Source organism: Acanthochromis polyacanthus, chromosome 19 (assembly GCF_021347895.1).
Source record: "Acanthochromis polyacanthus isolate Apoly-LR-REF ecotype Palm Island chromosome 19, KAUST_Apoly_ChrSc, whole genome shotgun sequence".
Lineage (NCBI taxonomy): Eukaryota > Metazoa > Chordata > Actinopteri > Pomacentridae > Acanthochromis > Acanthochromis polyacanthus.
Window position 1 is genome coordinate 6,652,852 of NC_067131.1, and position 22,781 is coordinate 6,675,632.

General features: G+C 41.3%; 2 protein-coding genes across 2 annotated transcripts in view; both read right to left on the minus strand.

Moving 5' to 3' along the window:
* prkcea (protein kinase C, epsilon a) overlaps positions 1-14,699 on the minus strand; it is a 52,274-nt gene extending 37,575 nt beyond the window's left edge. The window contains exon 1 of the mRNA XM_022189850.2: positions 13,493-14,699. Coding sequence (XP_022045542.1) covers positions 13,493-13,837 — 345 coding nt within the window. The 5' untranslated portion in view covers positions 13,838-14,699. The remainder of the gene's footprint in view (positions 1-13,492) is intronic.
* A 4,314-nt stretch (positions 14,700-19,013) lies between these two features.
* six3b (SIX homeobox 3b) lies at positions 19,014-21,819 on the minus strand. The gene is made up of 2 exons (XM_022189852.2): positions 20,563-21,819; positions 19,014-19,897 (listed from the first exon to the last, which is right to left on the minus strand). Exons 1-2 carry the CDS (start codon positions 21,255-21,257, stop codon positions 19,759-19,761), a joined length of 834 nt encoding a protein of 277 aa, XP_022045544.1. The 5' UTR covers positions 21,258-21,819; the 3' UTR covers positions 19,014-19,758.
* Positions 21,820-22,781: the final 962 nt, after the last annotated feature.

The following is a 22,781-nucleotide window of genomic DNA, read 5'->3' on the forward strand; positions in this document are numbered from 1 at the left end:
GTGATCTGCTGCGTGTGGCATCAAACGGGGTAAATTTTATAAGGGCTAGGTGTTATAAAGTTCATCACGGTCATTTAAAAAGAAAAATGAGTCAATATTAATAAGAATTCTGCAGGAAGATAAACGTTTCATTTGAATTTAACCCCTTTAACTGGTGCTTTAGTGTAATAACTGCTAAATATCTGATCAAGATGTAATTTAAAGATGTGTATCATGAACAGAAGTTTACCTACATTTGTGAGGACCATGTATATCAAGGCAGCCTTGAGTTTCTAATGACTTCTGTAATTCATATTTTCTATGAAGAAATGACTGGAAAAGATGCATCTTTGTCCAAAATAAAAAAAACAATCATGTATTAAAGATGACTTCTCACTCAGTATATTGTGTCATTTTTATGAAAGACCTGTAACAGATCTATAAAAAAAAATCACAAAGCATGACTGTTTTTTGTGACAAAGATGCACGTGTTTCATTCCATCCATGGGAGTCAATGGAAATTCAAAATGAAATCCTCGGTCTTCACAAGTGTAGGTAAACTTTTGTTTGTGACTGTATTTAACTATCGTCCTTCCTATATTTATGATCCAAACATTTATTTTTATTTAAGAGGATTTCATTTAGACTGCAGCGCTCGATTTAGACGGTCGCCAGGTCGCCATTTGCAACTAAAAACCGATTTTGGCGACCAAAAATGACAACAAAAAAAAACACGCTGGTTAGGGGCCCAAATATTTTGATTTGGGATACTGACCTCCAAATCCAAGTTTCAGGGATGGCAATTTTCCGCGGATCCGCGGATTTCCGCCGATTTAATTTCAAATTTGAACACTTTATTGTCGCTGATGTTAACGTTGTTAACATCTCACGGGAGTCCGCGAGACTCCGTCGGATCCAGAACCAGCCCAGAATGTGGTGGTGGCATCCGGAGGACAGCACCAACTGAGCCTGAGCACCGCGAACGGAAAGCACCAAGCCACCGGAGCTGTCATTTTTAACTCGGCGGGTCCGCCGGCTGCACTCCCCGGTCACAGACTGCTCAGATTCCCCCACTAGCTGCTTGGCTAACACCTGCCGCTCATCTGCCCGGGACAAACCGCACCTGTTCCGGCTGTCAACGTCCCAGTCGCCCGCTAGGAGCTCCGGACAATGCGCTGCTCATTCGTGGGTGACTTTTCATGGCCGTGGGGGGTTTTAAGGCACACTTTGCCCAGCGACCAGTGATAGCTCGGTGGCTCCAGCTAACAAGTTGACGTGGAGGAGGAACTGGATCCCCCCCCCCCCCCCCCCCCCCCCCAAAAAAAAAAAAGTAGGATTAATTTTTTTGGCCACTAAAAGTTGATTTTGGCTCCTAAAAATGTCTAAATTGACGTATGTTGGTGGCCCAAAAAATGTCATTTGGGCGACCGGACCTCTCGGCCTTAAATCGAGAGCTGGACTAGATTTTTGGATTTTATGTCTTCTGTAGTTAAGTGTTTGTCTTACAATGTTGTACTTATATCACAGCAGACAAGTAATAATCCAAATGTTAACACAGCAGATAAATAAATGTGTGCTCATAAGGTTGAAAAAAAATAGGAAAAGAGGAATAATCTGCTTTTAATACAAATTAAATTAAGAAAGCAAGTAAAACTAGATGTGAACAGAGGGTGATGAGGGAGAAGCTGATGCACCGACCTCAACGTCAACTCTATCAGTTATTAGTTCAGGCTGTAAGGACGGCGTCACTCAGGTGGACGTGGTCAGGATACAGGGCTGTGAGTGTTTTTGACCACAAACCATCGGCCTCTGCCTTAACTTACAAGACTGATATGAAAGCAGCAATAGTCTTCTCATCTAACTTTTTCCCAAACTGCTGCACTGTCCCTTTAAGGAGATAAGCTTGTAACAGTGTCACGGTGCGTATCGACATCTAAGTGGGAGATTCCAGCTACTGTCTGTCATTTGCACTCGTTAGCCACCGAGCTAACTGCTAACTACCTGCATGATAATGACAGAATAAAATGAGTCTGTTTATTAGATTCTTCATCTAGACCACTTAATGGGGAAAAAAACAGAGTGGTGTTACTTTCTCGACAAATTTCCTTATCATCTGGCCAACCAATGGTGACTATTGGTGACTAACACTGAATATTATTTGACAATATTCAACATCAGTGCAGATGAAACGTCTGAAAAATTAAATTAAAAAACACTGTCAAACTGTAAATGTTGCTGCTTACACACAGTACAGTGAATACTTGCTCATTAAAACTGTGTGAGATGGGCAAAATTTTAATTTTCAACAGGAACTGGCAGATCAAAATATCAGCAATCCAGATTACAAATCTGTCCAAGCACTGACTGCCAGCTTTCACTGCAGAAAAGTTTTGATACAAATGAATTTGACAAACAAATATTGACGTTTACCACCCAGTCCTGCTGATTATAGCCTCACAGTACTTATTTCATCCCATACAGAGCGTTACAGGAATAATAAAAATCTGCATAACCGCTACATTGACGACAATAACAGATGACGTGTACATTTGTCTGAAATTATCCTCAGACAGTTGTGGGGTCACAGCAACACAGAGGGGACAAATCCAGTGCATTCACCTGCCGTCCCAGAGCTCTCAAATATCCTCCCATTTCTTCTCTTTCAATGAGAACATGAATTAAACAGCGAGCACCACACACACACACACACACACACACACACACACACCAAAGGTTGACCTGATTTGGCGTCTGTGGGCAGAGCGCCATGACTTGTCTTTGTGTGCGTGTGCTCGTGCATTGTTACTGTGTCAACGGTGCATCTTAAATCCAGTCTGTCCCACTTAACCGGCAGGTCACCGGGGGGGCGGAGCCAATGATGTAATTGTCCGGAAAGTCGGGAAATGAGTGAGTCTGGGGGTCAGGAATAAAGTGAGGGATGATGTCAACATGGCCGTGACCTCGAGGATAATCAGAGTCACGTCTTGAGAGGAAAAAAGGTGGGAGGAAGGAGCTGAGGACGAGGGAGGAACGATGCTGCTGCGTATAATGATGGTGATGATATTTGGAACTAAAACTTGCTGAAAAGAACTGATAAAATGACAACAAAAACATGGAAAAACAACTGGAAAGACATCATTGCTAGCTATAAAATGCAACACTAATACAACAGATTCAGCTAAATATACAGAAGCTTTACACTGTGGGAATCTGTCACTTGTTAAAGATATTTAGTGAAATAAAATCGAGCAATTTAAAATTACTGCAAAGTTAAAAATCGTGTCTAAAACATATTCCAGGGAGATCAAGTTGCATAAAGAGCTAGCCTAATGAATAACGCAAATGTAACATAATAATAACCTAGCTTTAACTCAGTTAAGCTTACAAGAAAATATTACAAAAGCAGCAATATTTTTAACTAAACTTGGTGAAAAGAGTTTGGAAAATGGCAACAAGAAGGTGGAAAAGCAACCGCACTGCCGTTTTTGCTGGCATAACATAGCTATAAAATCGAATATTAACATTAATATAACACATTCAGTGAAATACACGGATGGTTTACACTGTTTGAACCCCTCAAAAAACATGTAATGCCATAAAATATAGCAAATTTTAGTACAATGCTAAAAACGGGCCCTAAAACTTGCTTTTTTTGTGTGGGAGCAAGAGCTAACCTCAGAAATGTGAAATGATTTGGTTCGCAAATGTAAAAAATTTAAATTTATCAAAATTGGTTTTAACTTTTTTAACAAGAAGAGTGATGTTGAAACAATGCTGCCATTTCCAAAAAAAGTACTATGATTGTAATGATATTTTAGATTAACAAATAAATAAAAATGGCAAAAAGGTGAAAACATTGCAGACTTTATAGCTAATTTATTGATATCCTAAAATCCAATATCAATATTAATGTAATCCAGCTAAATATACTTAAACTTTACACAGTTTGAATGCCTCATTTTACAAAAAAAACAAACATTAAAACTACTTTTGGCTTTTTAACAGGGATGGTGGAATAATGTTGCACTTACATAAAAGTATTATGATGGTAGTAACTATTTACCTAAACTATAAAATGGCAACAAAAGACAGAGAAACAATTGCAAAGCCATCTTTGCTGGCAGAAAAGCTACAAAATTCAACATTATTATTATAATAAATTCAGATAAATACACAGAAGCTGTGCACTGTTTGTGTCTGTCAGTTGCTTTTGAATTGCTTAAAATGTGTATTTAATTTGAAAGTACAAGGTCCTAAAACATGTTATATTGTGGGATCAAGTGCTTGCCTGAATAAATAGTAAATGACTCGGTTCACAAATGTAATATGACAACTCATTAAAATAGCGTTTTTTTAATCAAACCCCTCCAGTCATTAATCCTGGCTGCTGAATATGTGAGTGTATCTGAGCCAACGCCAACAGTCAAACAGTCTCTGGCTGACATCTGACGTGGAAACGTTACACTGTGTGGTCACCGAGTCTCCGCCTGGTTATTTCTAGTCTCCTCACAGCTCTCAACGTGCAGCCACATATATTTACATGTAAACAGAGCTCCCTTCGACACCTCAGCTCCTTCCTACTCTCCCCATCATCACCATTTTCCTCCTTCCAGCCTTCCACTCCTTCCAGTCCACGTTTTCTGGCTTCCTTCTCCCCAGTCTCCCTCGTCTGCCTGCCTACTCCTTCTGCTCTCTGTCACCAGGACATGCCATTTTCAAACGCTTTAACCGAGCACTTTTTAACCTTTCGACGGCACCTGGAGCTGTTTTTCAGACTAATTTTTGCGGCAACAGAACAGACAAAGTGAATGAAACGTTACCAATTTAAATTCCCTAATGGAAGTTATAAACGCTGATAATGACGGCGATAATTTAACCGCCGTGTTTTTGTATAATACACAAACTGGCTCTGTTTTTAATAGCATTCAGAATAGGCACCATAAAATGCAGCAATGGCTTCCTTTTCTTTTACCCGTTTTACAGTGTGCAACAATATAGCAAGAACAATACAGACACATGTTGTGATTGTTGTCTCACAAAATCACATATTAGAGGCAACAGTCAAGACACTGATTCATATATATATAATGACAATAATTTGCTCAAAGTCACCTTGTCACCAGGGATGAGCGGTAAATTTGTCATAGGTTCCTTCACTTGTAAGATCTCCATCAATCTTTGGTGTAAAGTGTAAATTATAGAATATTACAGTTGTATTTTGATGTATATATAGCTATCTGCAGTCAGTGACACATGAAGTAATATAATATGATATGCAGTCCCTCCATGAATTCGTGATGTTGCGATCGCACAAATTCACGCGAAATTAACCAATCTCCGCGAATTTTGCGCGACCTTGCAATTTTGTCCAATCACCGCAACTTTCCCGCAATTTTGGCCCGCCTCCCGTGAGTTCAACCAATCATAGCAGCTCTCAGCACAAACGTAATGCGCGTACATCACCGAATTCACTTCCTTGTTTATGGTTTGAAGATGCTGCTGCTAACTTCCCACCATGGCACGCCAGCTTTTGTGGAAATGGGTCGGAACGTTAAATAATTAATTTCGGAATAAATATTGTCAATTACAGCATTGAAACATGTTCCACAAGCTGGAAAAAAAATGCAGCTTTTTAGTAATTGTCACTGTCTCCCGCAATTTTATCACAACAAATAAGCTTAAAACATCGCAACTTTTATCGCAATTTTTTAGAAAAGCTGCCACGAATTCAGGCATTTTCGGCCGCAACAATCACGAAAAACGCCCGCGAAATCCTGGAGGGACTGGATATGAGAAGCTGGAAACTGATGTGTGTTTGTGTTTCAGTACAACAGAAAATGTTTTTATATCGGTAAATAGTGGGGGAAAAAGAAGACATTTGGTTCCATTGTTTCGTATCAATGTTTCAAGAGGGCCAACCAAAGGCGGCAACACAACAAACCTAATAAAATCTCCCACAATGAGGTCATGAAAGGTTCAATTTGCCAAAATAATCTCATAAATCTGGTTCATTTTGGCCAAATGGTCCTTTTTAGTGTTGTATTTTGCATCCTTGGTGCTTTATGCCGCTTTTGCACCGTCATAATACCACACTTTACTGATTGGATGCAATGCAAATTGTGGATATCTGCTTTATAGTAGTATCTGTAACAGCAGCCAAATGGGATCCATTTATCTAAATAGGTTGTTTAAAAACTAGAAGGGCACTCAGAAAGCAAAGTGCACCAAAACAAAGCCCTGTCTCGTAGTTTTTGAATGAAGTAATCTGGATCGGCACCAAAACTAAACGGCCTCTGTACCTCTCCATCGAGTTTCATGGAAATTCAGCTTGGTAGTTTTTGTGTAATCTCACTGACAGACTGTAAACACACCTCTGAAAACACCACAGAAAAATAAAAAGTGAAAGTTGAACTTCACTTGTAATCATCCTTTCCATCGCTCGGCCACTGGCATGCCATAGCTGCCACAGGAATGCACAGTTTGGTTTACAGTGCGACGCAACTCACCTCCATAAAGGCGTTTTTATTTGTATAACACAGATTTCACTCTGGAGTCACGTGCTTTAGGTCAAAATGCACAAAACAGCTATCACAGAGAGCACAAAGTACATCACCTGACAGCAAAGAGCTTACAAATAAGCTAGTAAGTGTTGATCTAGGAAGCAGCTCTACACTGGAACGGTTGGTTTTACAGGACAACTGAGGTCAAATCCAAACAAGTGGCGCAAATGGAGTGGAGCAATACTTGTTCAAACCTGTCCGAGGCTTCAGTTACTTAAGCCGAGCAGACAATGCTGTAATGTTGTGTTTCGCTAAGTACCTTCATGCAGCATCTCCACAATTATGCCGGTGAGTAAAGTGGAATTTCCCTTGAAAAGTGGCTACGCAGCACCGGGAAATCTTCCTCTACCTGTGAAGGCTTCAAATTCGAATCATTTGGGCGTCTTAAAGTGCAGAAAAGGTACTGTTCTGCTTTGTTTTTTCCTCTTTTCTCACCCATCATCTCTCCCCCTCTCTCTCTGGTGGGTGAGAGGCTGTCACCAAGGGGACGGGCTGTCACTGTCGCCATGGGGATGGGCTTCGTGGAGCATCTCAATTACTGAGTGGGACAATTAATAAGCATCAAAGCCTGGTTAATATTTCACCAGCGGCACATAAGCGGGGAACCTGCGGTCGGGTCCACGGGAGCCCGACTCACGCAGGGACGGCGGGAGACAAAAAAGAGCAGGAAGCTGAGAGGACGGGGGGGATAACAGCGCCGAGGCAAAAGAGAAAGATGACGAGATGAGATGAGAGAGGCAGCAGAAGGGCGGAGGAAGTGAGAAAGACGGAGCTGAGGCTCGGTGTTCATCTGGACAGCAGGAAGGCGACCATTTGGTTAGACTCTGGGCGCAGCATTTAGTAATATCATTAATATTCGGTTCATGCCAATCACCCGCTTGCTGTCACAGAGTCTACAAGGCTTAATGAGGTTTATTTATTTCCCCATTTAAGCTCTTTGGGAGTTTTGGTTTGGCTTGACTGAATATGTTCCTTAATGTCTTAAAAACACTAAAGCCACATTTACACAAGCTAATACATTTTCATTTTAAAGTTTTGAATGAAAATAATCTCTGCTCGGATAAGCCTTCCGCGGCTTCTCAGTAATAGCCTCTGTTCTTACCAGCAATCTTGAAAATGAACGCCACATGACCATTCTTGTACGCTGAGCATCGAGATTTAAAGGGTCAATTCTTAATTGTCTGCAGATTTCTTCACTTAAACTGACCACAAGCTGCAACTGATAGTAGTCTTGCATAGTCAGATCTATCTCCACAGTGCTGTAGAATGGTCTAACTACACCCATTATTATTCTTCTGCACAGAGATGAAAGGCTCTCTACAATAACCTTGGACAGCGCAAAGCCCAGGATGCAGCACCGGTGTCCCTTCATAATGCTGATAAAGGAGACAGCTATCATTAAAATGGTAAATTCCCAAAAGAGCTAAGCAGTCCTGTCTTATTTCGCAATCCAAATCTTTGCCAAAGTTTGTCATTTGCACAGTGTTGGTTGCTGGGTTGGAAGTTGTTGTTGTTTCCCGTAGCAAAGTTGATTTTAAAGACAATGACACACAGGTACTGGCTACTGGCAGGATATGGCAGGCTTGTACCTGCAGACTACATCTGGTGAGTCGCAGTAAAGTCAAAGTAACACATGAGTGTATCCCGTTAGGTGGTCGAGGCGTTTGAAAACACAGAATGGAAGACATGACAAATCGGAAAAAGTCACATAGTGATTGATGAGAGCTAATCAAGAAGCGTAATGGGCATCAGGGGTAAGCAGCATTTCAAAAAGTCTCCATTTAAGGTGTTTTACAACTCTGGCGTGGTGAAGACACAGAGCATAAACTTAGCAAAAACTATGCATTTTCAAAACAAAGTACTAGTGTGGATATGAAGTAATGGTGCGTGTCCACAGAGTCCATCAATTCAGCACATCTCATACATTATCTATGTAAGCTAACCTGCAATGTATTCTGGTAGCATTGCGTTTCGAAAGACAGCCGTCAAGCCTCTGGAAACTCCCCAAAAAACTTTGAAACTAACCAAATGAATATAGATCCAGCTTACTTCTTGCATCAAATGTTTTCAGAATCACATTTTGCAGAACTGTTTTCATAATTTATAAGAAAGTTTCCAAGTCTTGTCTAGAAACGCTACTTTTGGACGTGCACCATTAGAGTTTCCAGTGGCTGTGTGAGTCCGTTCTGAGCTAAATGCTAACATTAGCAGGCCATCATACTCAAAAAGACAATGCTAACATGGAGATGGTTGGTAAGTATAATGCTAACCCTGTCTACTTCCTTAAAGTGTTAGCATGTTAGCATTTGCTCATTAGCCCTACATACAAAGTACAGTTAATGCTAATGGGAATGAAATTGGTGGAATTTAGTCAAAAACCCCATAATAAACTCAAAATTGAAATTCTGGTTTGACAAAATTGGTGGATGAAATGTCAGGGACAATGATTAGAATGGTCCTGAATAAAACATGAGCGTAGGCACCAAAACTGAAGGTAATCCATCCAATAGTTGTTGAGATATTTCACTAAAACCCACCAATGTGAGTCAGGGGATCAACCAAAGTCATTGTGATTCATCCTCTGGGCATCATCACGTATCCGTTCCAAATGTGGCAATTTGCTGATCAACGGGGAATTCAACGGCATCAATTTATCAAGCAAAAATAAGCCCCATCTTCAGTTAAATCAAAGTGACAATTTGTGTAATTTTAGACTTTTAATTGCACATTGAAGAAACTGTGAAGGGCATTCTTTACTACTTTGTGCCATTTTATGGTTTAAACTATTAAAATAAGAGATTGATTGACGGATCATAAAAGAAATTCACTTACAAATGGAAAATACCACCCAATTCACTGTGCTGCATTGAGCCTGGACAGCTTTTACAGCAGGATCCTTTTTTGTAAATGGCTGAAAAGGCAAGGCTCTAATACATCAGTACATATACCACATGCAAGGATGAAGGTTTTCCTTAAACAAACACATGAAGTAGGGGTCTAGCCATCTTCCTCCAGGAAATGTTGAGCAGCAAATACTAAATTTGTTCCACTCTGACATTTAAAGCACCAATTTGCTCACTCTGCATGAATCTGTTGGGAGTGGGTTTTCAAAATAAAAGTTTTGGGCTCCTTTTGTGTTGGAACAAATGCGTATGTTGAAAATATTTGGGCAGATGCATCTCCTGTGTCATATCTGAAATATGTGCTCATGACTACATGACTGTATAATATCTGCATGTTATATTGATGCAGCTTATTACATTAATATCAGTGCACTAATGGTGGACATAGTGCTAGAATCCTGCGAGTAGGCCGCTGTATAAGATTCAAAAGATTGATTTTGGTCATTTTTCTATCCTCAAATTATCTATTTATGTCTTAAAAACACAGAAATCTAACGGAAAGAGTGTACGGAAGGCTTCGTCAAGAAAAACCCGACTGATCCGACTTGTATTCTATTCCCCGCTGTTGCCCTCTTATGAAATCTAAACTCCACATCCTCCCCACTGGAGACTGAAGAGCAACAGAAGGTAAGCATCAAGCGGAATCAGATGAAAGAGGAGGGTTTAAGGTACACGAGTGAAACACAAAGAGGATGATGATGTCTAAATGAAGGAGAGGCGGGAGTGGAGGGGGGGGATAAGTGTTTTTGCGAGATGAGAGAGAAATTCAGCGTAGAGGAGGGGAGGACGAGGGAGACACGGGAGGGAGGCAGAAGTGGTGAGTAATGAAGGGAGGAGGACGGCAGGGGAAGTGGGAGGGACGGTGTCGCTCTGAGGCAGATGTATTGGCGAGCCGGCTGGGCTGATCGATGGGACGCAGTCAATCAACAGAGTGATCCATACGCTCTGACCTTACCGAGGATGGCTGAGGGACGGGGTATCTGTGTGTGCGTTCATGTGCGTGTCTATTTATACATGCCAGCGTATGCTCATATAGCATAAGGTTACATAACTTCACATCAATGAAGCCCCTCCTAACGAGCCATACCGTTTGGCTTTTGCACGCTTCCCCCCTCTGGAATCACGTACACGTTCACATCCTACACACTTTAACTAAGCGCACAATGAGATTTTTTTATTTTTTTTTTACAGTATCGCAGTATGAAAATAAGCTTCCTAAAAGTTCAGATTTCAGATTAATTCACCACAATGAGCAGTTTGTTGCCTCCTGCTTTTAACGTTACATCATGGTCATATGCTAATCCAGCTGAGGGCTGCAAAAACTCTGACATTCAAGAGTCTTCAAAACAAAATCACCGTGCAATAAAAATGCCATTTGACAGAGTAGGAGTAATACCCTACTGAGAACAGCAGAGTCTTAAAATTTCAAATGCTGAAACCGATAGCTGCCTCAAAAGGTAGGAAATGACTGTAAAAGCATACAATCTGCCAGGTAAAACACACGCTGCTCTTAGATAATGGGTTAATCCGAAGCAACCTGGGTCAGGTTTTGTAAATTAAACAGATCATCAGCTCCCAGAACACTTGTCCTAAAATCACCCTCATCAGTTTTTCATCTAACATAAAGCAAGTCGACATAAAACCGACATAAATAGCTGGACAGGATCACATGTTAAAGCAGTGGCAGGCCGAAAACAAATGGCTCTTTATCCCCGTACATACAGATCTACATGTGGCTGTCCGGTCTTGACACAGCTGAAATGAAATGACGAGCAACCGTGACAAATGTAAGGAACTTCGGTTTTTCCCACTGCTAAGATGTGCGTGTCTCTTTCTAGAGGAAGAGGCAAATTGTTGAAGACACTGATTGGCATCTACATTTCTGGATTTCCTCTGGAACTTTAATTCTAAAGGGGTAAAGACAAGGGCGCTGCTTTTTCCTTCAAACCCAATGAGGCAAGAGGAATGTGAGGAATTGAGAAAAAGACTAGAGCTGAGAAATCAGATGTGATGCAAGTCCAAACAGCTCAGGTGTCGCAGATAGAGGAGAGGAAGCTGCAGGATTAATGAACAGGAAGCCGAATAGCTCTTTATAGCCTCAAATAAGTAAAATAAGACTTAGTCTGAGGCACCAAACTAAACCCAACCAGGCAACATTTCAGCACATGAAGCTGAGGGGGCATGATGATGGCAGTAGAGATTTGTTCTCGAGTGCAAAGTTTGACATTTAGAGAGAATGTTCTGGAATAAAGGCACTGAAGGATTGAGAAATGCTCTCAAATGAAACCACAGAGGTTCCAGATGCAATCAGACCGATTGCTATCAGCCTTGTTTGGGCAGAAGTGGCCTTAAATGCATGTTCTTCAATTAAAGTTGTCCCCTTTTCAGAATAATTTTTGCTCTGCATGATGTGCAGATTGTAAATTTGAGGTAAATACATCATTGGAGGTTCTGTATTAGTCAGTCCCAAGTGATGAACGATCAGAATCTGTGTCAGAAAACAAGAAATCAGATAAACGCTCCGCTGCTTATGAGCAAGGCACCCCACAGCTGTTCACTGTGAAGCAGAACATGAACCGTTTAGTGTACAAAACGCACGCTTATTGTGGCTGAGGGGCCCGTTCCTCTGCTCCAAACACCACATCAAATACACTACGCAAACAACACAACAGTTGGTCTGCTGCAGACGCAATCCTTCAGAAGCTTGGGTTTGTTATTAAACGCCATTTCAGCTGCACATATTCAACAATATCCAACTTTTCTGTACCATAAATATTCCACATGTATAGAGGGCTGTCTGTGCAGAAGCTTTTGAGCTGGTCTTGCATATTCATATTCGTTATGAGGAGTGATGAGTGTGTCTGAATGAATGTATTGTGTAATCACAGCACTAGATGTATGTCTGAGTGGATTCTCAGTCTTCCAACTCATGGTCATAATAGGAGCTTTAATAAAAAGCTAGTAGACTTCTCTTATAGATTCCTGAAAAGAACCTAAACAAGAAGTCGATGTCTGCGTAGATCCTGAGTCTTCCAAGTCATGGCAATAACGAAGCTTAAAAAAAAAGCAACTGGCGTCTCTTTTAGGTTACAATGACTTGGATTAACAAAAATCTACACAAAAACCTACCACTGAACTTCCACAAAATGTGCAGTTTTTAAATTTGGGGTGAAAAGAGCATTGGATGTTCTGTATCAGCAGATGGTAAAAGACTGGAATCTGTGTGAGAACAGAAGAAGAACCTTTTAGGGTCTTTTCAGGAACCTAAAGAAGAAGTCCATGCAGATTCTCAGTCTTCCAAGACATAGCAATAACACGAGCTTCAATAAAAAAGCAACTGGACTTCTCATTTAGGTTACAATGACTTGGATGAACAGGAATTTGGGGTAAAAAGAGCATTGAGGTTCTGTATCAGCAGATGGTAAAAGACTGGAATCTGTGTGAGAACAGAAGAAGAACCTTTTAGAGTCTTTTCAGGAACCTAAAGAAAAAGTCCAATTATTGATGTCTGTGCAGATTCAATAAAAAGCAGTTGGGCTTCTTGTATAGGTTCTCATCCAAAACCTAAAGAGGAGTCCAGTTGCTTTTTTATTAGAGCTCCAATGCAAACACCTATAAGTAGACTTGTGAATTTGTGAGGATCAGAGCATTAGAGGCTCTGTATCAGCAGATGTCATGTGGTAAAACATCTGGATCTACCTCAGAACCGAAGAAGAATCGCTAAAGTTCTTTTCAGAAACCAAATGGAAAAGTGTAGTTGTAGATCTCTGTGGAGATTTGATAAAAGCAACAGGGATTCTTGTTTAGGTTCTTATCAAGAACTAGAGCTCCAATGCAAACATCTATCTGAGCATTGGAGGTTCTGTATCAGGAGATCCCATGAGGTAAAAGATCGGAATCTGTGTCAGAACCGAAGAAGAATCTTTGAAGCAGGAAGTCCAGCTGCATTTTAACTGAAGCTCATAGAATTACCAATCTAATGAAGTGTTAATCTGAAGTCTTGTAGTCATGCTCAGAACCTGCAGCTTCCAACACTCATCCAACACGTACCCAGTCCTCGTAGTGCCTGGTTCCGTTCTGCAGCAGGTCCTCAAGCTGGATGGTGCAGTTGGCCACGAAGTCATCGTACCCGATGGGGGCGTCGTGGAACACCGACAGCTCCAGGCTCCTTCCCTCCCGGACCTCGGTGCAGAACTCCTGGTGCCAGGCCGGACTGTTGGTCTTGGTCCTGGTGGCAGTCTGACCTAGCCGGGTCTGGTCCAGGTTCAGCGCCAGGTAGGGGTCCAGCAGGAAGGAGCCGCTCTTGCCCACGGCGTGACGCAGGGCCCAGGGGGTGGGCTTCAGGTCCACCGCCTCACACACTCTTACCTTGAGCAGCCCACTGAACACAGGCATGGCTGCTGGAGAGTGTGTATAAAAGGATGAGTGTGTGTGTGTGTGTGTGTGTGTGTGTGTGTGTGTGTGTGTGTGTGTGTGTGTGAGAAAGAGTGTGTGTGTGTTTAGGCTGTTCCTGCTCCTGTACACAGACTGCTTCCTTCCAATGAGTGGGGTCACTGCACAGTCCTGCTACATCCCATAATGCCGCTGGCTCCTCAGTCTAGTCCGACCACATCAGAACAAGGTGTTATCCACGGAGGCTGCACGGACACCGGATCAGCAGCGGGGCTCGAAAAAAAAAACGCAGCGACCACGCAAGAACTCACACACACCCTTCAGTGGGCTCCCTCTCCCACCCGTTTGTTTACGCTCGGTCCCGCGAAATTCCCGAAAAAAAACATGTCAAGTCCCCCAGCGGAGCTTCTTCTGCTTCTCCTCCTTCTCCTCCCACCCCTCGTCGCGGTCCTCGTCGCGTCTCTTCCCGGGGGTCAGGGAGGGAGAGAGAGCGAGCAGCCGCGCCTAGCCATCCGGGATTGGTGCTCCGGTTTCCAGCCCCGTCGCGGCTCGCTCTCTCCGGTGGATAATCTCCTTGGCTGTGCGACCTCACCGACACCGCGATATTTTGTCGCGTATTCTCGTGGAAATAAACCTCCTCTCCAGCAGCGACAAATAATAATAACTGCTGTGGGGATTTTGTTGTTGTTGTTGTTTTGTTGTTATTGTTTATTTTTAACAGGCTCACGAGCACCTCGAATTCATCACCGCTCTCTTGCGCTCTCGTATGTGTGTGTGTGTTTTTCCTCTCTCTCTCTCTCTCTCTCTCTCTCTCTCTCTCTCTCTTGCGCGCGCGCCCCTGCGTTTCCCCTCTCCTGCTCCTGAATCCGCGAGCTTTGCAGGAAATGCGCAAAACGCGTCACCCCGCCAAGCTGCCGGGCTTCTGCGCCGGATGAGAGAGAGAGAGAGAGAGAGGGCGAGGAAAGGGTGAGGGAGGGAAGAGGTGTTTTCATGAGGAGGCGTGTGCATGCGCGTGCGTGTGTGCGTGCGTCACGGCCAGACAGTCAATCAGTCAGTCCGTATGCATGGCCACAGCCTTCCTCCCTCTCTCACACACATTTATAAGGAGGGAGGAGTGTGAGGAGGCAGAAAAGCACAGTAATCAGTCTCTTACAGCTTTCCTGAATACTACCTTAAAATATGTACCTGCCTCCTGACCAATCAGTTCCTCTTACAGAAGGTGGGGATGTGTTTTGTTTTTGTTTTGTTTTTTTGCTCAGCAGTGCACAAACTTCCTCACTAAAAATAGTTGTGTGACTGTTTAAAGACGAGCAATGTCCACTGTCTCTGCTGCTTTTTGTAATATTATAACACCTTAAATAGTGTTATATTCATTTTTATTATTCTATGTAAAGTAGCTAAAACCGGCATTTTCACACTGCGAAAATACTCTAGTAAACTCAAATGCTCAAGTAAAAGTCCTCATATTTCTGTTTTAATGTAGTATTTAGGCATTTTTTAAATGTATATATGTAAAATTAAATAGTCCACCACGGGACTACTCTATTACAAGTACAAATCCAGATTTTTTTATTACTTCAGTGTTATTCTCTCTCTATATTTCTTTTTTTTCCCAGTGTCATATTCATTTTTTTAAAGTGTAGGTAAGTAAAACTAGCATTTTCACACTGCGAAAAATACTCTAGTAAACTCAAATATTCAAGTCAAAATCCTAAATTAGAATTTTTATTTGAGTATTCCTCTCTGTGTTACTCTAAATGGACACATTTAGCAATTGCCCACTGTGAGACTACTCTATTACCAGTTTCTTGAATTAAAGTACACAAGCAGGAAGAAAAAAGTACAAATAAATAAATAATACTGCAGCTCTGAAATTTTATTCAAACTACTCTAAATTGCAACTAACTTACTTTTAAATTTGCTATATTTCCCGACAGGTGGTTTGTTCCCTGAGCTCTGTAAAGTATAAATGGTTTCTGAAACAGGCTCTACATAATAATATCCGCTCTATCCATCTATCAGAACCGCACCTAGTGACTATTGTCATTGTTGATTAATCTGTCGATCATTTTCTCAATTATTCTATTAGATGTTTTGTCTATAAAATTAAAGAAAATGGCAAAAAGCCCAAGATGATGTTGTTTAACGTCTTGCTTTGTCCACAACCCAAAGATATTTAACTTGCTGCCATAAAGGAGGAAAGAAACCAAAAATATTCAAATTTTAGAAAAATCCATCTATCCATGATCCTGGTTTCAGCTTGTTTCGTCGCTCTGTTCTGTGATTGGTCACACTGAATGACAAGTCGGTCGTCATAGCAACTGTCCGTCTCCATCCAGGACGGCGATGTGAGCGTCCACAGATGTCTCAGCCGCACACATGAGCACACATGAATAAAGAGGTTCATCAATGAGCTGGAATTTGGGGCAAATCACGTCCAGGCTGCCAGTTCACAATAGGGAAATGTGGTTGTTTGGGGAAACGTACATTAGAAATGATGTTTTGACCTCTGATGAGGCCCTGCTGGACTCTATGACTGAGTAGATATTGGCTGCTAATCAGATCTTCAGCATATCTACATGTCCTCTGGATGCCACGCTCTGGTCAGTCCAACCACTATCCCTATTCTGCTATCAAGCTCCACCGGGGTCTTTAAAGGTCCCATATGTATCTATTTTCAGCAAATGAATCAAAGTCTCGCATGTCCCCCAAACACTGTCTTTCAGTTTTTCAGTTCAAATACTGCATATCGAGATCATAACATAAAAAAAACAGAAAACACAACAAAAATGGATTTTCACCATACGGGACCTTTAATGTGAATCTACGCTGTAATCACATGTGACATCTTTTATTGTTTGTGATATCTTCTTTTCTAATTTTTTCCCACACGTGTCAGATTCTGAGTCACAGCATGAATGAGAATTTCGGAAAACCTGGCGGTTAGCACCATTCCATTGTCAGTAGTAGTCATATTTAGGCCTCAGAAAGTCTAAGCAGAAAGAGGTGGAAAATTAGCCTCACTTTTAGTCAAGCAAAGGTAGCAATGCCATAGTGTAGAAATACCCTCTTAAAGGTAAAAGTCATCTGAAAACAAAGCAAAGGTATAAAAATACACGGAAAGTAGCATTTTTTAAAAATAGTATATTGCTTATTGTGGGTTATAATGCTAAAATATTATAAGATTAGTAGCAATGATGCCACTTTAACCCTGCATCTAGTAAAGGTGGAGCTGGCTTCAATTATTGTAATTACTAGACTGGTAGCTTGTGAAATTTACCTTAAGGATCAACAAAACCCCTTTTCCAGCCTATGATAAAATTACACAGTGATCTACTTGTTAATTATATTTTGAAATATTAAAAATATTCATCAGCACCTGCAAAGTATCCAGTAAGTAAGATTATCAAATAAATGTGGAAAAAGTAGAATCCATCCCTTTAACCCTGCAGCCGGTAAAGGTGGAGAAATTTTACAGAGATAATTTGCTTGTGAATTTTCCCCCTAACACCTTCTAAAGCCTAATTTCTAACATTTATGAATAGATCATGATCTAATTGTTGACTGACTTTCTAAATATTACATCAATGAAACTAAATCTGCAAAATAATAAATAACTGAGATTCTCAAACAGATGCAGCGGAGTAAAAAGTACACTACTTGCCCGTGAAGTGTAGACTTTGGTCATCATTCTTGGTCAGCTGCGCCACCTGCTTGTTCATAGCACGTATTGCTTGGGGTGATGACGCAATCACGTAGTGACGTCATTGCACGCTGCGTTCAAGTGCTGCTCAGAGATTCACGAGAGGTCAGAAAAGAGAGGAACTGATTTGTGCTTCAGCAAAAACGCGTGTTAAAATAAAAGACTGATCCTTTTACAGCTCATCTCTTAGAACAGCGAGATCTTTTCATGAGTCACAGTGGAAAAAGTTCAATTAAAACAGACGTAAGTTATTGTTCTGTATCAGTCTTACTGTTCATCAAAAAAATCTGTGCAATACCATCGATATGTGCAATAAAGGGATTTTTTTTGTAGGACTAGTACTTATGTATGTTTTGGGTTATTTTTTTATTCTTCATTCCTTCATGTTTGCACTTTATCTGTGCTGCTGGAACACTGCATATTTCTACACTGTGTGATTAATGTTGTGAACAAATAAAAGAATAAAATTAAGTAATCAAACATTGTACCTGTCCTGTTGTGTCCTTTCAGTTACAGTTAGACTGACATTAAGGAATGTAAAAACTTAAAATTGTTATTCCAAGATGAAATGCCCGTAATTTGACCACTAGGTGGTGCTACTGTATTCAGACTGAGCTGAATCTGTGCAGCTCAGCAAGTGACAGAATTGAATGAGTATGCTTCTCATGAAACACAATAATGTCACAGATATGGAAAGAAGCCTTGTTTAGGATTTTCTTTAATCATCATCAGACGAAGAATATTGGTTATATGTAGATGTAGGGCTTACAACTATAACTTTTGCATGGAAAAATAAAAAATTTAAGCGGCTACTGGGAAGATGTCTTAGAAAAATCTGTTAAAAGGCCACAAAAAGTAGCAAAACCCAACAGAAGAATCTATCAAACTAGTTAAACCTGTTGTGTCTCAGTCAGTTATTGTTTTAACATGTAACTCATTGCATTTTTGGACACACTCTGTGGGTTTTAAACACAGATGTTACTTTTCATTGCGCAAAAAATGTGTTTTTCTTATGGGGTATATATGGATTAATCAGCAAACATCAAAGTTTACAGCTCTCGTAAATCCTTCTGGAACATTTAACACCCAGAAATTATCTTTACTTGTGCATTAATGTTTAACAAATGCTATATTACACACTGCAATCATCAAATATGACTGCAGGTCTGTTTTACAGCAATGTGTAACCATTACAGGTACTTTAAGGAGGGGGGGAAATGCATGCTGGTATTTACTCAATCATAAGAAAACTTTACTGAGAAAAAAAATACTCCACAGCTCTTACGTTCCTATGGGAATGACCTAACCTTTAGTCAAATCAAATCATCCTTATTTATATAGCACATTCAGAACAACAGCTGCTGCACTAAAGTGCTTTCCAGTAATAGATTCTAAATATTAAAGATGATAGAAAGAATTCCAAGCGGCCCTATAAAACATGGTGTCAGTAAAGGAGACTTGTTAAAACAACAGTCATATATTAAATAATTTTATTTATATAAAATACCAAAACATTTATTCAGCATCAAGTTGAACGTAAAGTATGACACAGCATGACACAGACTGCACATTGAACTCTGAGAACTTAAATAAACTAGAGATGAAGGTGAAAAAAAGGGGGCTATGAGCATACAAACAGGCAGGTGTGATTCATGGTAATGAGTGATTGTCTACAGCGGTCGACGGGGTCCTCCAGGAGCCTCTAAAGGAACAATTAGTCTCATCAAAAATAAAGCAATGACACGTAATTAGAGAAAATAAGAGGGATTTGCTCACTGGCAGGTTTCAGTCTGTAAAGGTCCTCCTCTGTGGGGGTCCCTGGGTTAAAGTCCAACAGGGGTCCACGGCTTGATGTCTGTTTAATTGGGCTGATGGTGGAAGCTGGGTCAACAGATGTGCACATCGCCATCCAGTGATGCGGCTAAAAATGAAAAAGGTGGTTCAAATTCATCCTATCATTTATCCGGGACCATCAGAAGCAGCAAAGATAAAAATCTACGAAATTTTCAGGAAACAAATTGAAGAAAAGATCAAATCTTCACGTAACCTGCATTTATATATTCTCTTTGATGGGCTAGCTTTGTTTTGAGGATGCATGCGTTTAATTCCCTGATCACTGATTGCAAACCAAACCCTGACTTTGTCCACAAACATCCTCACTCTGTTAACCAAAGACGGACCAACACAGGCCGATAAAGGTCCATTTCATAGATTGAAAGTCTCAGACATCCAAGTCAGAGTCACTGTCTGTTACTGAGAGAAGAGTTTCTCCATCTGCTCGCTCTGCGCTCCCATCAGGACTGCAGTCTCCTCCACTTAGTGCACGAGCACCGTCTGGACACATCCGGTGGTGCTGCAACCTGAAAATAGAAAGAAAAAGATGTTAATAGTGAGGAAAGTTGCAAAACAAGTGTGACACTGACACCCAAAAATGAAAAGCCTAAAATAAATTTAAACAAAGCACAAGTTAGAATTGAAAAAGAAGCAAAACTCATAACTAAAACTAACCTGAAGTTTAACCTAAATAAACTGGGGCTATTGTCAAAGCATAATAATCTCTGTAACAAACTAAAGTCTCTCCTTGGATGTCCAGCAATTTGCACCCATTCATGCACGTTTTGCCTTCACCAGCAGGGTAACTGACCCGTACACTGACCCTGAAGGAAATTATTGTCCGAGAAAGGGGAAGAAAAATCCACCAGATCACACGCACAGAAGGAAAACAAAAATCTACAAGCTGGATGGCTGCGCGCTTTTACGCATGAATGGTCCTTTTACGCACAGCCATAGCTGTCTGTGGAGAAGTGCCTGACAAGTAAGTGACCTGTGTTAGTAACCGATAAAGACTGATAACATGCTCGACATTAAGACTAATTTGTTGCTGACCTTAAAAAACAAAGCAAAAATGTGTTGCTGTTTTTTTTTTTTTTTTTAACAAAGTCTCCTCTCGAGTGCAATTCGTGCGATTGCCTGTTTCCAACTGTTACACTCAACAGACAGCTGACTTCAATCCAAACTCACTGACCTGTTTTTGGCTGCTGCAGCTCGGTCTCTCTGTCTCCGGTTTTTGAACCAGTTCCCAACTTGAGTCGGTGTCAGTCCAGTGGCGTGTGCCAGCTCCCGCTTCTTCCCCGGGTTGGGGTACGGGTCCTGCAGGTACCACTCTCTCAGCAGCCCTCGTGTGCGCTCTTTGAAGCAGTGCGTCTTCTGCTCTCCGTCCCAGATGGTTCTCGGTAACGGGAACTTCTTCCTGACGCGGTATTTGTCCACGGGACCGAGCGGCCGCCCCCGGAGCTTCTCTGCCTCACGGTAATGAGCTTCGAGCCACATCGCCTGCAGTTTGCCGTGCGATGCGCGCGTAAATCGGTGCGTCTCCAAGATGTGGTAAAGCTCACGGAAACTTCCCGTATGGTAGGCCACCACGGCCCGAGCCCGCTGCACGGACTCGTGCTCGGAGATGGAGTCACGACCGTCTACGGTCACCGGGAGCGACCAGAGGAAGCGGGCCAGCCGCTCGATGTCTCCGGTCTCCTCCAGGGTCTCGCACACGCTGGCGATCTGAGCCGCAGAGAAACACAGTCCCGGGAGAGCGAGAGGAGGACAGGCGGTTGGAGGGTCATCTGGGGACCGGGACCGAGGCAGGACAGGGGCCCCATCCGCAAAATGAGGAAGGAGGAGGCGGGAGGCTGTGAAGAAGTCGAGCGGCGATCTGAAAACCATTTGGATCCCAGAGTGAACCCAAAGAAGAGACGAAATGCGATTCGGGAACAATCTGACCGAAATCTGCTCCAGGCTGACTCTTTAGCTCACCTGGGACTCAGGGAGGGACCCTCAGTCTGACTCCTTATTGGACACCCTGCAGCTGATGCGGGGTTGTCATGGCAGCGCTGTCAATCAAGAGGATTTATGTCCTCTTTTATGCCCAAGCTGGACACATGCAGTCTCCTCTGAACTGCCTTTGTACTGTGAACTATTTGTCCTCTTTTCATCCCTATAGACTGAGGCTACATCACAGTAAGTGGAGTGGATGAAGACATATCAGCTAACAAAAACAAATATGAGAAAAATGACCCCAAAACAACATTACTTTGCATTTGATTGAGTACACTGTAAAAAACGAACATGTTAAAACAGCTTTTAACTGTAATTTTTGGAACAAATTACTATCATTTTGCACTTTTCCCGTTTTTGCAAATTACAGAAAATAACTCAGAAAAACACACACAAAAAATGTATTTACGTAACTGTAACTGTACAACAGGCATTACCTCAAAAATGTCCACATCAGGAAATTCTATTTTCACAAATGGTAATTTTTTCTTTTACATTTCTGCATAAAGTTATTTTTTATGTTATATATTATATAAATATGATTATTTTACAGAAATTTGCAAGTAATATCCAGCGAAATCACAGAAAAAAGTATTAATTTACATATTAACCATCTAAAAATAGGCAAAAAAATGTAAATATTGAATGCAATTTGTTCTTTGATGATCTGCGAACATAAAAGTCCTCAGTTTTATTGTATTTAAATCAGCTTTTGTTGTTACTTTACAGTTTTTGTACATTGTAGTTTTCCATCACTTTTTAACATATTTTGTCAAAATTTTTAATGTATTTCTATTTTTTACAGTGCAGTTGTCATCTAACTAGTCTTTGTGGAATCCAGAAGCATCCAGATGGATACACACCACGGAAATGTGTTTCTATTACACTGTGGGGATTTAATTTTGTTTAAGTTGCTCAGACATTTAAGATAATTTTTTGCTCTGGGTCAAATATAGGCTTACTGTCTATGTTTGGCAGGTTTTAAAATTGAAGATGAACAGAAGAGGAATGTGACCATGTGTGAAGATCAGCTCTGACGGCTCGTAGTCTACAAAAAAAAACTATTGAAGAAAATTAAACTAATAAACCCGTAACCAACAATTAGACCTCTTGCTGAGAAATTGTAAAAAGAAAGGAAACCTATCCAAAACTGAACCAAACTGACATAAGAGTTTGCTATCAGCTAAACCTCGTAGCCTCTCCGGTTTTGTCAGTAAGCTGCTTTCATCGTTAACAGCAGTGATTCTGAACACACCGGTGTGATCGGAAATCTCATCCAGACCTGAAAGCGTATGATTCTCTAAGTGGTCTCCAGCCACTCTAATCACTTTCTAATCACTTTTCTGTGTTTCTAATATCCATAAGTTCAGAGGTAAGCTGCGCTCCATCTCCATTCTGTTCTGCTGGCTTAGC

Bases quoted from the DNA above. Each gene is read 5' to 3' on its own strand.
- six3b (XM_022189852.2), bottom strand. From the start codon at position 21,257: ATGGTTTTCAGATCGCCGCTCGACTTCTTCACAGCCTCCCGCCTCCTC. The intron at 19,898-20,562 runs GTCAGTGAGTTT...TTCTATTTTCAG, and splicing joins GCTGCAGCAGCCAAAAACAG to GTTGCAGCACCACCGGATGT.